The following is a 12668-nucleotide window of genomic DNA, read 5'->3' as shown; positions in this document are numbered from 1 at the left end:
ATTCTTAAATGTGTTAAGAATTGAAATAAACACTCTATTTTATCTTGCACACTGATACCATATAATCTTACATTTTCCAAAAGTGTACTTCAATACTTCAAGTGGTATGTGGGCTTTTAAATATTTAATTTGTGTAACTCACAGAATGTTCAAGCAAGCCCTTTCACTTTTAAGCCATTTAGCAACCCTGACTTACATAGAATGATGGACCATTTAATTTCCCAGTGATCTCATGATCTTATGGCATACTCATTGGCTTAATATAGGAGCCATTTTCTGCAGCAGGGAGGTAGTGAATGATCCCTTTAATGTGATGCTTAAAAGAAAAAGTTTTGGAATATATTGTGGTCAGAATTAAGATCTGGTCCCTTGGAATTGAGTAGTAATAAGATGATGCTGAGAAACTGCGTTGTCAGAGTCTGGTGTGGAGAGGTTTGCTTTATGGCCTCTGAGCTTTTTAATCAGACACAGTCAGTGCAAGCTTTAATTTAGAATTGCTGTCTTCCTTCAGAAATTCAGTTCTTCTCAAACTGCAACAGAAGGTGTGGATTGCTCACAGGCTTATTTTAAGTCATTAAGCTTCCTATCCAAATAGTCAGCGTGAGCATTAAGTTTTGGGGGTGTTTCTATTGCAGAGAATTCTTCACTGCTCTTTTCCCCTGCCTGCTCAGTGCAGTAGAAGCTGAAGTTAGCTTCCAGCAAAAGTGGGCCAGTTTTGATAGTTTCATATGCTTATTGATGCTCCCGTGGGGCTTAAATCAAGTTTATAAATGACGCGTGACCAATGAAGGTTTGGTGTTATAGCACTGCATATGGTGCCTCCTTTCCTGGGCTCAGTTGTGTTCAGTTCCTTGCAATAAACTCTTCACTATAAGGAACAAGTCAGCTTTGGGAAAAAGTAGATGTTCTAAAATGACCTTTCAAGCTTTAATACCTACCATTCTGTGAATAAAAATACTCAGTCTTTTCCCTAAGGATTGACATTATTCAAGGTTTTTGCCTTTAGATAGATCCATTGGACATAAAGTAACACCCAAAAAACTAGAATGAGTTTTTATAGCTTTCTCATTTCATAACTTCTGTAGAGAAGAAGGAGGGTTGTAGCAGCTTGCAGTGTTCATAAAGGACTGCATATGATTCTTTAAACTATAGTTCATGAAAAATAGATAAAGATCCAACTGCATGCAAAATTCATTTCCATTTGAGGGAAATTTGGGTTATGAAAGAAACTGAGTATTATTACATTGGCTATGAGTTGCTGCATTTTTCAAGAAGAAAGACAATTTTCCCAACCATTTGGTTGGTGCCAGGCTACTTAAAATGAAGGCAGTCTTTCCCCTAAATTATAAACATATTTTTGCCTTCATTTAGCTAATATAACTGTGACCTGATTTTTAGAACCGTCAAGACTGAACAGGTCCATTTTAAAGTCCCTCAGTGCTTCAAATTGTCACTGCCTTGAAAATTAAGTCTTGCATTGCTTATGGCAGGACTAGTTTAGAAAGAGAAAAAGATTTTCCCTGGAGACATCTCTGCTTTAAAATGAGACTGTTCTCTGTCCATCAAAACAAATCTGTTAGGGAAGGGAAGGGCAACATAATGTGGCTGCCTAATTGGTTTCGTAGAGAATGGAAGACCATTCTGTATGAAAAATAGCAGGATGAGAAATGTCTGTGCTATGGAAACACTTGTTGAGGCACTTTAGGGTAAATTGTGTATCTCTCAAAATATTGCTAGGGAAAGTTTAAAAAAAGAAGCTCTATTAAGAGCCAGTTTATAACTTGGATAATTGTTAAAGAACAACTTCTCTCCCTGAAAATGTTTTTCTGTCAAAAGGTGTTAGTAAGTGGCTTAGTGAATGACACAGCAAATTATTTGTGTTGTCCACCAGGGTTGCTTCATCTTTCTTTCCTTCCTTTAGACATAAATATATTTCAGGATTTCAATATCGACAGTGGAGCATACATGACCTCCCACAGGCCGCTACAAATTGAACCAGCGTTCATTCTATGTTTGAAGTGCATTATCATGGAACATTTCCCTCCCCTACCCAGAAATTTATTTTCCCCTTTATTTCTAGCTAATATATTCTTTCACAAAAGATATCATAGGATTTTTATGTCTTAATGCCTCACATCTTTATTAATTCTTATTTCCCTCTGTGCATATTTTCCATCCACTTGCTATATATAAGCATGCATTCAAAGTGGGATTCATCTCACCTAACTTCAGCTTTAAATATCATTTTAGTCCTCCAGTCACCAAGAGGCAGAGATAAGAAACTTCAGAAAGTGATTAATCTCATTTGCTGTTTGAATTTGTTGTAAAATGTAATATATCTCCATCCACAACCTTGGGCTGGGCTATTTTTAGCTAATTGACTACCTTAGTCTAGAAACCTAATTTTTGTGTGGCTGAGATTAGGAAAGAAGAATTCTGCCTTTATTTGTCTGTAGTTTGAACATTTAAAAAAGTATTTAGTATGTCTGTCATTTTATCTTAATCTGTGGCAAAGCAGAATTTATCCCCTAAAATACAACTTCCGTTGAGTTCCTTTAGTTAAAGTTTTACTGATATGCCTCTGATGAGGTTTGTTTCTGCTACGTGCTATGCATAAATGCAACAAGAACACAGAAGAACTTAAAGACAGGATTGACTAAGTCAAGGAAGATGGAAGAGATATCTTCTCAGAGACCAGTAAAGACACAGAGATTGAATGACTTGTCCAGAATGATGAAGCAGAAGTGGAAAATTGGCCAAGATTTATTGACTTCTAGTCCAGTGCCCCAAGCTCAAACAAGGTTTTTTTATTCCCAGGCAGCACAGGATATACTAAGCTTATATGGGATCATAGCACATATGCCTTCCCTAACTTCTTTTTTTTTATTTATTGTTACTGAACTAGTAAGTTTTCCCTGGAGCATGCAATGAAATCACTGATGAGTGTACTTGCAAGCTTTACATAATTTGAACAAGTGAATCATAAAGTGCCATAATTACACAGAAAACACAAGTTTTAGAAGGATAGAGACAAGCTGTTCAGCTAAATGTAGCTCCACACAGATCAATAAAAGAACTGAGTTGCCAATTATTAATAGACTTTTGAAAATGTCAATTTAAGGTATTTTATTTACAATATTACTTTGTGAAACAACCTCTAGCAAAATGTTTCAGCTATTAATATGAATATTACATTCTTTCTCTCCTTTAATTTGGACATTCTGGAACTGTAAATGAAAGTGATTTTTTTCTTCAGAGAGTAAATCACAGAAGCAATCTTAAGCAAACTGGCAGTTTTCTAATAGAGCAGGATTCTATTCCCAGAGAGTTCTCAGAGAGATTTCAGTTAGATGTTAAATTAGACACCTGAAATTCACATATTTCTCTCAGCTCCTTAGGCAAAAATAACAAGATAATAACTTGATCAGCTCAGAGGATTCAGTGTTCTATCGTAAAATGTCTTCCTTTTGACATAGAACTAAATTGCAGTTTGCAGTAGATAAGTTTTAGATTGCTTGTCTTCATGGAAGTTTGAAGTCAATAGCTTCTTGGGAGAAGAAGAGAAAAAGGAATCCCTAATGCTTCAAGTATTCATTTGAGAAATGAAGCACACTGATAAATATGCAGTATGAATAAACTTTTCAAATGTGCAATGAGTGGGTAACAGTGAAATTGCTGACAGAGTGAAGTCGGGTATGTTTTATTTTGATATCTTATTTCAGTTAGCATTGTGGGGTTGAATTTGGTAAACAAAAGTTTTTCCAGTATTTTGCTGTGTCTGCATAAAATGTTCCTGGAATGACATGAAGGCCAAGACAAGGTCAGAGTGGATGTGTGTACACTTTCTGTAACTCTGTTGACAGAAGAAAATAGATTTGCTTTTGTAAAATCCCTATAAAGGCTTACTGTAGTTTGAACTCTTCTTAGCTCAGTTACCTTAGCTGTGTGTTGTGGTTTAACCCCAGACAGACCCAAACCCCACACAGCCTCTCGCTTGCTCCCCACCAGCAAGACTGGGAGAGAATCACAAGGGTAAACTGGAAAACTCATGGGTTGAGATAAAGACAGTTTAATAGGGAAAGTAAAAGACACACACACAAGCAAAGCAAACCAAAGAGTTAATCCACTGCCTCCCTTGGGCAGGCAGGTTCTCACAGCCATCCCCAGGACAGCAGGGCCCCACCACATGTGAAAGTCACTTGGGAAGACAAAGAACATCACTGCAAACCCCCTTTTCTCTTTCTTCCTCCCACTCTGTGCACTGATGACACATCATGTGGTGTGGAATATCCCTTTTGTCACTTTGGGTCACCTGTCCCAGCTGTGTCTCCTCCCATGCACCCGCAGCTCTCTCACCACTGTGGCTATACAAGAAGCAGAAAAGGCCTTGGCTCTGCTCAGCAGTAACAAAAACATTTCTGTATGATCAGCCCTGTGTTCAGAACAGATCCAAAACACAGCCCCATACCACTCACTGTGAGGGAAATTAACTCCAGTCCAGCCAAAACCAGTGCAATGTTGTAAAAAATATTGTTACAACCAAAATAACTAAAAAATATTTGTGCCTTGCATTTTATTTTAGAAGAGTGCTTTGGATTTCTGCAAATGAAAGATAGGTAATAGAACCCTGCTTGCTGCTACTATTTGTTATCCAGTTGCTGATAGTCTTACTGACAAGGAATTCTACAAGGCTCTGCCTGTGGAAAATATGAAAATGAACATGAATATGCTGAGGAGGTCAAGGAGTTGGTTTTATCTCTAATGGGAATGAGAGTTTGTGTGCAGGCTTTATCTCCTGTTAACATGTTTCACATGGGCTATTTGTAAAAGTTAATGGTGGTTTACCTGAAGTAGTCTATGGATCTAAGCAAGATAATATTTGTGCAGAATGAATATTGTTTCCTAAATCAACTCTGTCTACAAAGTTTTTCCCGTTTATAAATGCCCATGGTCTGCACATCTGCATCCAGGATTATTTAGCTGCTCCAACTTGTAAGCCAGATCCTTAGAAAAATGAGCATTATAGATGATTAATAAAATTGTTCAACCCCAGAAAAATTATTTCCTGATTATTCACGCAACATTAAAGTTTATTAATAAAGGATGTAGATACTACCCAAATGCTCTCTGCCATGTCTGTCGAGTACTCAGCCACCAGAGAGGAATCCAGCTGCCACTTATCTGACTTACTAGATGGCATTAACTGTGTCAATGCTTCTTACAAAATGTCGCATCAAATTGTGCAGGATACTGTGCCTTCCAAACTGAGCAGTGATCACAGGATGCTGAATGTTCTTCCTGCTTTTCAACAAGTCCATGTATTTGTAATTTCATATACGTCAGTAGGCATGGGCTTCACCGGCTTCATGGGCTTCATGGGCTTGTCAGAAGCTTGAAAAAATAAGCATGTGTTCAAATGTTTTGCTGATGTGGTGCTGAAGCACTTAAATCTTTGAAACACATTTCTAGACAATTTATATTAGCTTCTCATGGGATAGGGAGCATTCCTACGCAGTTTTAATATTGAAGATGTGTCTCCTGTGTTGCCCTGGAATTAATTTTATGTAACTGCTTACCATAAACCTTTCATGTTGTAGCCCCCTGCAGTTGCTTATCAGCATGGAGCCTGCCATGTTTATTTGTTTTCATTGTTTTATTTTATAGGCAGAATGTTTATTCTAAGATATTTCAACCAAAGCAATGCAGAAATGCTATACAATATGTCAACAAAGCACATATTGGCAAATGAAGTAAGATTCTTATGTTCCTCCTGCAAAAAATGCAAACTAGGCAATTCCATGTCTCTGAAATGGTGAAAAAAAATCTTGGAGTCTGAAAATTGATTATGTGTCATTTTGCTCTTTGTAGGCCTTTCCTTCACTGAAGCTGTGTTCTGGAAAGCATGTTAAATTAGTATCAGATGCATGTATGCTGAAGCTTTATGCAACACTAACCCAAATTTTGATGATACGGAATCTGTCTTTGAAATTTAACATAACTGCATATAGCATGTCCATATCCCCACAGCCTTCCTGCTACAAGTGGCAGGAATATAATAGATGTATGCAAGGGAGGTTTTTAGATTCCTTGCCTTGAGCAAAATTAGTTAATGATATTCATTCAGATACAGTACAGTACAAATGGGGCACATTAAATGGCTTAAATTAGGTCAAATTGAATAATTGAATTTATTCTTTTACTTAAAAAGAGCTTAATCAGCTGAGAGTGTTTGAGTCAGAAAAAATAGTTTAATTAAATATTAATTAGAAGTTTATATTTTGAGCTTCCTTATTATCACTTACAGCAATATTATTTATGTATCTGCTTTTCCTCATTACAGCTACTGGGTGATGATGTTCAGCCATTCTCCCTTGATGAAGAATTTGATTATGACAATGTGGCACTGACCCCTAAATTCTCTGAAGCTGAGCTGAAGGCAATTATTGAGTTGTCTGAAGAGAAAACGGGCACAGATGTCAAATCAGCACAAGCTGAAGACTGAGTCAAAGGTGTTCCATGTAGGGCTGTTGGAGTGACCTTTTTATGGGATGAATGTAGCTCCTTGTTGTACCGTTATTTAGTGTTCTTATCTGCATGACCATTAAATGGCATCCCTGAGTTTTGTCATTTATTCTGTCAAGGTGCCTTGGATTCTGTACTGCTCAGGATTAGTGTGCTGGAGTGACTTCTCCACAGGAGCAAAACAAGCTGGTGGATTTCAGAATAGCATTGTGGCTACTCTTGCTTATATCTGGTACTGACTTAGTTCCTGGTTAGTACAAAGCTGGTCCTAAAGCTGTCTGTTACCTCATTCTCTCAGTAATGCAATTAAGAATTTTTAACAGCTGACTGATCTTTGAACTCTTTAAATGTATAGAGATACATGAGTGAATAAATGTTTTTGTTTCTCTGTCTTTTGAGTTGCTTCAGTTCTGCAAAAAATAAATATTCCTGTTTCCAGCAAACTTTTTGTGTTGATCAAATTTGACATGGTACAACTCCTAAAATTAAAACAGTAACTGCTCAAACCACTCTCCCCCTTCCACACAGAGGGAAAATAGCAATCTAATCCATTAAAGGAATTGGCATTGAAAGGCTGTCAGATTTTAATTTTTTTTTCACAGGAGATGATTCCAAATAACAGTTTATAGCTTACAATCTGCACCACTGAAATGCAGCAAGCTGGAGCAGAGTAAAGGTCAGCAATATGGGTGGGAGAGAAGAGTGCATCTCTGAACACAAGGTAGTATGTACTCCTCTGAAGAGTTTAGAATCCTTTGTTTTCAGCTAACTGTAGAAGCTTTGCTGGTGAGGTTTGGTTTAACATCACAATGCTGCATTGCATTTTGTTTGTGGTCTTTTCTAGTAGAACTGCATTCACTAAAGTTTACAGACCAACATTTTGTCCTTGACCTCTCTCTATTATTTCTGGAGTGGGTGATTAGCATGATAAATATGGAAGAGTACCTGAGCAGACTGACAGGGCACCAAACCATAGATTTGTTTAAAGGCTGTGGATGAATTTTCTGTGGCTGGTGTGCTGCTTCATTGTCAGTAATTTATAAAAGCAAAGAAAGGTCTTCTGATGTTCCAAAGGCGATTTTCTGGATCAGTGATTTTGTAAACTGTAATCATGCTCCACTGAAATCTGAATAGGATTGGTTTTGAGGAATGGTGTTTACCTTGATTAGGGGATATAATTTAGGAGTGAGATTCCAAAAAAAACAGAAAAGGAAGAGCTCTCACCGAAGATAGTTAAGGAGACTGATAAAAAATTACAATTATGCTGTATAGAAAAACTGGTTTGTGCAGGACCTTGCTGGGAGAAGGTAATGAGAATTTTTTTTTAACATCCACATTCAAAAAAATACCTGTGCTGTAGTTAAAATGTTTTTTAAAATGCAATTGGCTGTGTAGCAGATTCTGCTGGGTTTTCTGATTTTTTTTAAAATGTGAATTTATTTTAATTCAATAAAGTGTTTTGTTGGACCCAAGGTATTTTAAATTAAATGGTTTAGATCCAACTGGAGTTTTCCAGTGAAATCTTAAAGCTAAAAATTTCTGAACACTTCTAATTATTAATTCATCTTCTTCTGAAGGACACAGATAATGTGTATAAATCAGAAGGATAAGAAGTTCTGAAAGCTCCATAACAAATCTTGGAGAAAAAAATGGAGAAGTGTTGTATAATGATATCAAGGTCAGCCTTTGAAAGCCTCAACAGAAAAATAAGGGAGACAACCTCATTAACGTGTATGTATGGCAAAGATAAAGTAAGGAACCTTCTGTTCAGAGTTTGCTATCCTGTAGACAAAGAATCAGCCATAAAGGTGAACTTGTGGCTTTGTGGAACGGTGAATTAGGTGCTTCTTGTGTGTGGTTTTTTTAGAAAGGCATGAGTCACACAAACTAGAGCTCAGTCTTGTGGGAATCCTATTGCCAGCAGAGTCAATGAGAAAACTCATCTAGGGGTTTGTAATATTCTTCAGGCCACATCAGCTCTGGAATCTCTTAAGTGCATTTTCTATTCATTTCATTATCAATTTTTCACTGTACATTAGGGATATATCCAGCCATTCAGTTCCTTCTTTCATAAGCAGATGATTCTCACCAAATGTTCAGAGTACCTACTGTGCTCCATAAGTGTCATTCAGTATAGTCATTATATGGTTTCCTTTGATATAAAGAAACACTTTGCTGCAGAATACCCAACAAAATTGGAACTCTTTAGTGACATTCATCTTACATAGAGAAATGGGAATAATTCACTTACATTTACACCACTCATGAGTTAGATTTTTACTCCTTGTTAACAGGCATGAATATCACAGTGAAGATTAGGCAATATAGGCTGCATTTTCTGTACATGACATTTTATTGGCCTGCCCCTGTGGTTGTTTTTGGCTCGTACCTTTCATTTGATTACCTTTCACAGAGGAGGCATATTTTCCTCTTAGCCATTACCAGGTTGTCATTTTTAAGAACATACTTTATGTGCATGTTAAATTTTATACTTGCTCATGGAGTTAGTTACCTGGAATTGTTTTAGTGTTTGTGAGGCGGTTTGAAGTCTGAATAATATATGTATTTTCCTCTTGTAGCTTGCATTCTGTTTAATATTTAATATTTTCAGCAGGGGTTGGCAAGGGACATTCGTCTTTTCTATTTATGGCCTTTTCTAAACATTTTTCCTGTTTTCCAAAAGAATTAAAGGCAAAACTCTCACATGGAACAGGAAGCTCGGAGTGCTACTTGGGAGTGACTTAGGGCTACTGCATTAGGGAACAGCTTTCTCTAGGCCACACTGACAGTGTGTGAGTGTCTGTGAGCTTACCTGTGTTGAACTTGGCTACCTTTGGTGTTGCCAGAAGGGTACTGAGGGTTTCTCTCCACAGTCTTGATGGATCCTCACTTATGGGGAGGAATTATCTGTTTTAGGAACTCTTTGAGTTTTATGAGAAGTAAAATAATCCTTCCACTGGGGATGGAAACTGAAGGGTTGTTTCCCGGCAGCCTGGCTGGCTGAGGTGAAAGCTTGGATATTGTTCAGGGTTAATGTTCACTTCTCATGACTGTAAAGGGAACAGTAATTATTTGTTGAGATAATGGTTGTGGAAGAATGAGATAAAGACTGAAGAAATGAAAAGATATGCAGGCAAATCTGACTCAGACATTGTTATGGGTATATTTCTATTAATGCACAGAGGTATCCTGGTATACACTTGTATACATACAATGCCACTGAAGAAAAATAATTTTAGTATGGAGAGTAGCCACCAGATAATTCAGAACCTTATGAAGAGGATAGCTGGAAACAAATCCCTGCTCTTATGGAAAAGACTGATCCTTTGGCCTTGATTTTCTGCTGCTATAAACTGGCAGAACTCCACTGAGGCCATTTGTATTCATACAGAGCAGACAGGAGTCTGGTATTTACAGTCTTAGCTGAAAGAATATGGAGCCAAATCAATTCCTGATTTAACTTCACTGAATATATAGTTATGTATATGACCCATTATCATTATGGGAAAGTATTTAAATGAAAAACCAATGCAAATGAAATGTAAAAAGCATATCTTGTAACTGTTCATATACTACACAGGTTCTCTTGGAGTTTCTGTAGTGGTGTGTGCTTAGAACATTGCTTTCTGCTTTAACAAAAATATCACGTATATTTTCAAATCCTGTGCAAATCATGAAACTTGATTACATAAATAAATATTAAAGATTCTGATCTCCTTTAAAGTGTTTTTTCCCCCCTCTGCATCTTGACAAAGATTGGAAATGGACTTTGCTTTATCTTGGAATTGTTTTTAAAATATCTGACATCCTTTGTAAAAACATACACTTTCTTATAAAGGTAGACTCTCAGTTAGTAATGCTACTCTAAATGCAGATACAAAAATAAGACCAAATTCCTGGTTGCTCAGCAACTTCATTTGCATCATAGTGTGGGTAAACAGACATTTGGTGTAAATGTGTCTGCTTGGATAGCAGGCTGATTTATATCTTGTTGTCCTCTACCTTGAGTTTTACTTGGGAGTCTAAGCAGTAGCTCGGTCCCACCAGGGTGTGAGTGCTCAGAGCCCTGCAAAGAGGCTGTGGGACAATTCAGTTTGCAGCTGAAGCAGCAGGTTTGTGCTGGGGCTCCAGTGGGGGTTACCTGAGCGTGGCTACTCAGCTCTGTTCAGCAGAAATTTGTGTTACACCAGTGGTGGATGTACTGCTCCTGAAGGTGTGGCTGACAAGAGTTGGGGCAGAGATCCCTTGGCCTCTGTTCCCTTTCTGAGCCATGCTGAGCAGGCAGCTCACAACCTTCCTTCCTGGGCTGCAGCTCAGTTCTGTGTTTATAAACATCCGAGTGAGGCGAGGAACTCCTGCCCAGGGTTCTGCTGGCCTTGGGAATGCCCTGCCCAGGGTTCTGCTGGCCTTGGGAATGCCCTGCTCAGGGTTCTGCTGGCCTTGGGAATGCCCTGCTCAGGGTTCTGCTGGCCTTGGGAATGCCCTGCTCAGGGTTCTGCTGGCCTTGGGAATGCCCTGCTCAGGGTTCTGCTGGGCCCTTTCCCACAGAGCCAAGTGCTGGTGCCAGCCCAGGGCATTCCCACCGTGGGTGCTTTCTTGTGGCCAGCTGTCAGTTAGCACAGGTGGCCCCAAGGTGCCACATCTGTCCCGGGCTCTGCTCGCTGGGAGCCGGCTGCCTTTGCCCATCCTGGGCACATGAGCTCTCCCAGGTGCTAAATGTGTGCACATCCCTTGGGAAAACAAGGCAGACAGTTTTCTCTGTAATGGTGTTAAGTTGTCGAACATCTCAGAAGATGATGAGTTTGTGATTGCTGGCTGTTGGAGGTGGCACCTTGTGTTTTGCTGGCAAGATACTGTAAGCTAATGCTGCAGGTGTATGGGGTGTGAAATACCACAAATTACACTGAAAATGGTTTTAGTGCTTGACTGTGACAAGTTTGTAAGAAGAAAAGCAAGTGCTAAAAGGTACTGTCATTTTTATAGACAAGCTGCTTTATTTGCAATTGCAGTGCCCCACAGTTAAAATGGAAATCAATTTTAATGTCTTACGAAAATGCAGAAATATTTGTCTCATTTACAGCACTTTCAAGAAGGACAGATAATAAAATTCCCCTGATTTATGATCTATAATTTTATGCACTCTGTGGTATCTTGTTCAGTACATTTCTCCACATAAACATTCCAAAAGAATGAAGAAAGATAGATCTGAACAAGGTTCCTGAATCTAACTTCACACTGAATTTCACATTGTAGAAACTCTATATATATATTCAAAGCTCTCTTTGAGCTGATATTTCCAGACTTTGGGGAGATAGATGCTTAATTTTAAAATCATTAACCAAACTTTTCTCTAGCAACCACATAGTACTGATCTGGACTGAAAAACCCAAAGCAATAAGGGACCTGCCTATATAAAAAGAACCAAAGAAATGTGAAAATTGGCATAACTGTGCTCTGTATGAAGATAATGGATAAAATAGTAGAATTAAATTAAAAATGTTATTTTCCTGGAGAGTAAACCATGCTAAAATATTCTGTTGACTTCATGCAATTCTTGAAAGCCTTTGAATGCCCAGCTGAAAAATTAGTGTAGTAATTTTGTAATTCATGTGGATATACAATACAGTTATCTCTTGAGCCATTAAAATGAGATTAAAATTTGTGTAAGATTCTTCAGTATATTTTGTGGCAATGCTAACACCACAAATTAAGGCTTTGGGCTCATTCTATCATATGTTACAACAAAGTTTGTTCTTGTGGTTGTTGTGGTTGTTTAGGATTCTTGTGGCAGTTTCTGGAGAGCAGGTGTGTACTTGTAGCAAGTAAGCTCTAAGTTTTCTTGCATCTGTCTGCTTTTATGTCCAGATGTATAAAACCATGTAAGGTGCAATATGATGTGCATATTTCTCAGAAAGAAGCATCATTTATGATGTTGCTTACGCTCCTCAGAATAGCTTAGCAAGAGGAGAAATTCTACTGATTACCTAAAGTCTTGATTCTGCCATTTAGATTTGCTGCAGATTGTACATTTGGTGCTTGAGAGAGAAATACTGGAGTGCATTTCTCATCCTCTTTTCCTTATTTTTGATTTTGTCTTTCCTGTGTCAGTTTTGCAACTAGCTTTCCAGAAGTTGACACCACATTAA

The 12668-nt window shown here is 38.0% G+C and overlaps 1 protein-coding gene across 4 annotated transcripts in view; it reads left to right on the top strand.

The window, feature by feature from the left end:
- Nucleotides 1-6963, top strand: part of LOC116997574 (intraflagellar transport associated protein) — a 38486-nt gene extending 31523 nt beyond the window's left edge. For all 4 annotated transcript variants that reach the window (XM_033062497.2, XM_033062498.2, XM_033062499.2 and 1 more), the window contains one exon: nt 6341-6963. In XM_033062497.2, coding sequence (XP_032918388.1) covers nt 6341-6502 — 162 coding nt within the window. In that variant the 3' untranslated portion in view covers nt 6503-6963. The remainder of the gene's footprint in view (nt 1-6340) is intronic.
- The last annotated feature ends 5705 nt before the right edge of the window (nt 6964-12668 follow it).

This window comes from Catharus ustulatus, chromosome 6 (assembly GCF_009819885.2).
Source record: "Catharus ustulatus isolate bCatUst1 chromosome 6, bCatUst1.pri.v2, whole genome shotgun sequence".
In the NCBI taxonomy this organism is placed as follows: domain Eukaryota; kingdom Metazoa; phylum Chordata; class Aves; order Passeriformes; family Turdidae; genus Catharus; species Catharus ustulatus.
The sequence above is the reverse complement of the archived record's forward strand: the minus strand, read 5'-3'. Positions and strand labels throughout refer to the sequence as shown.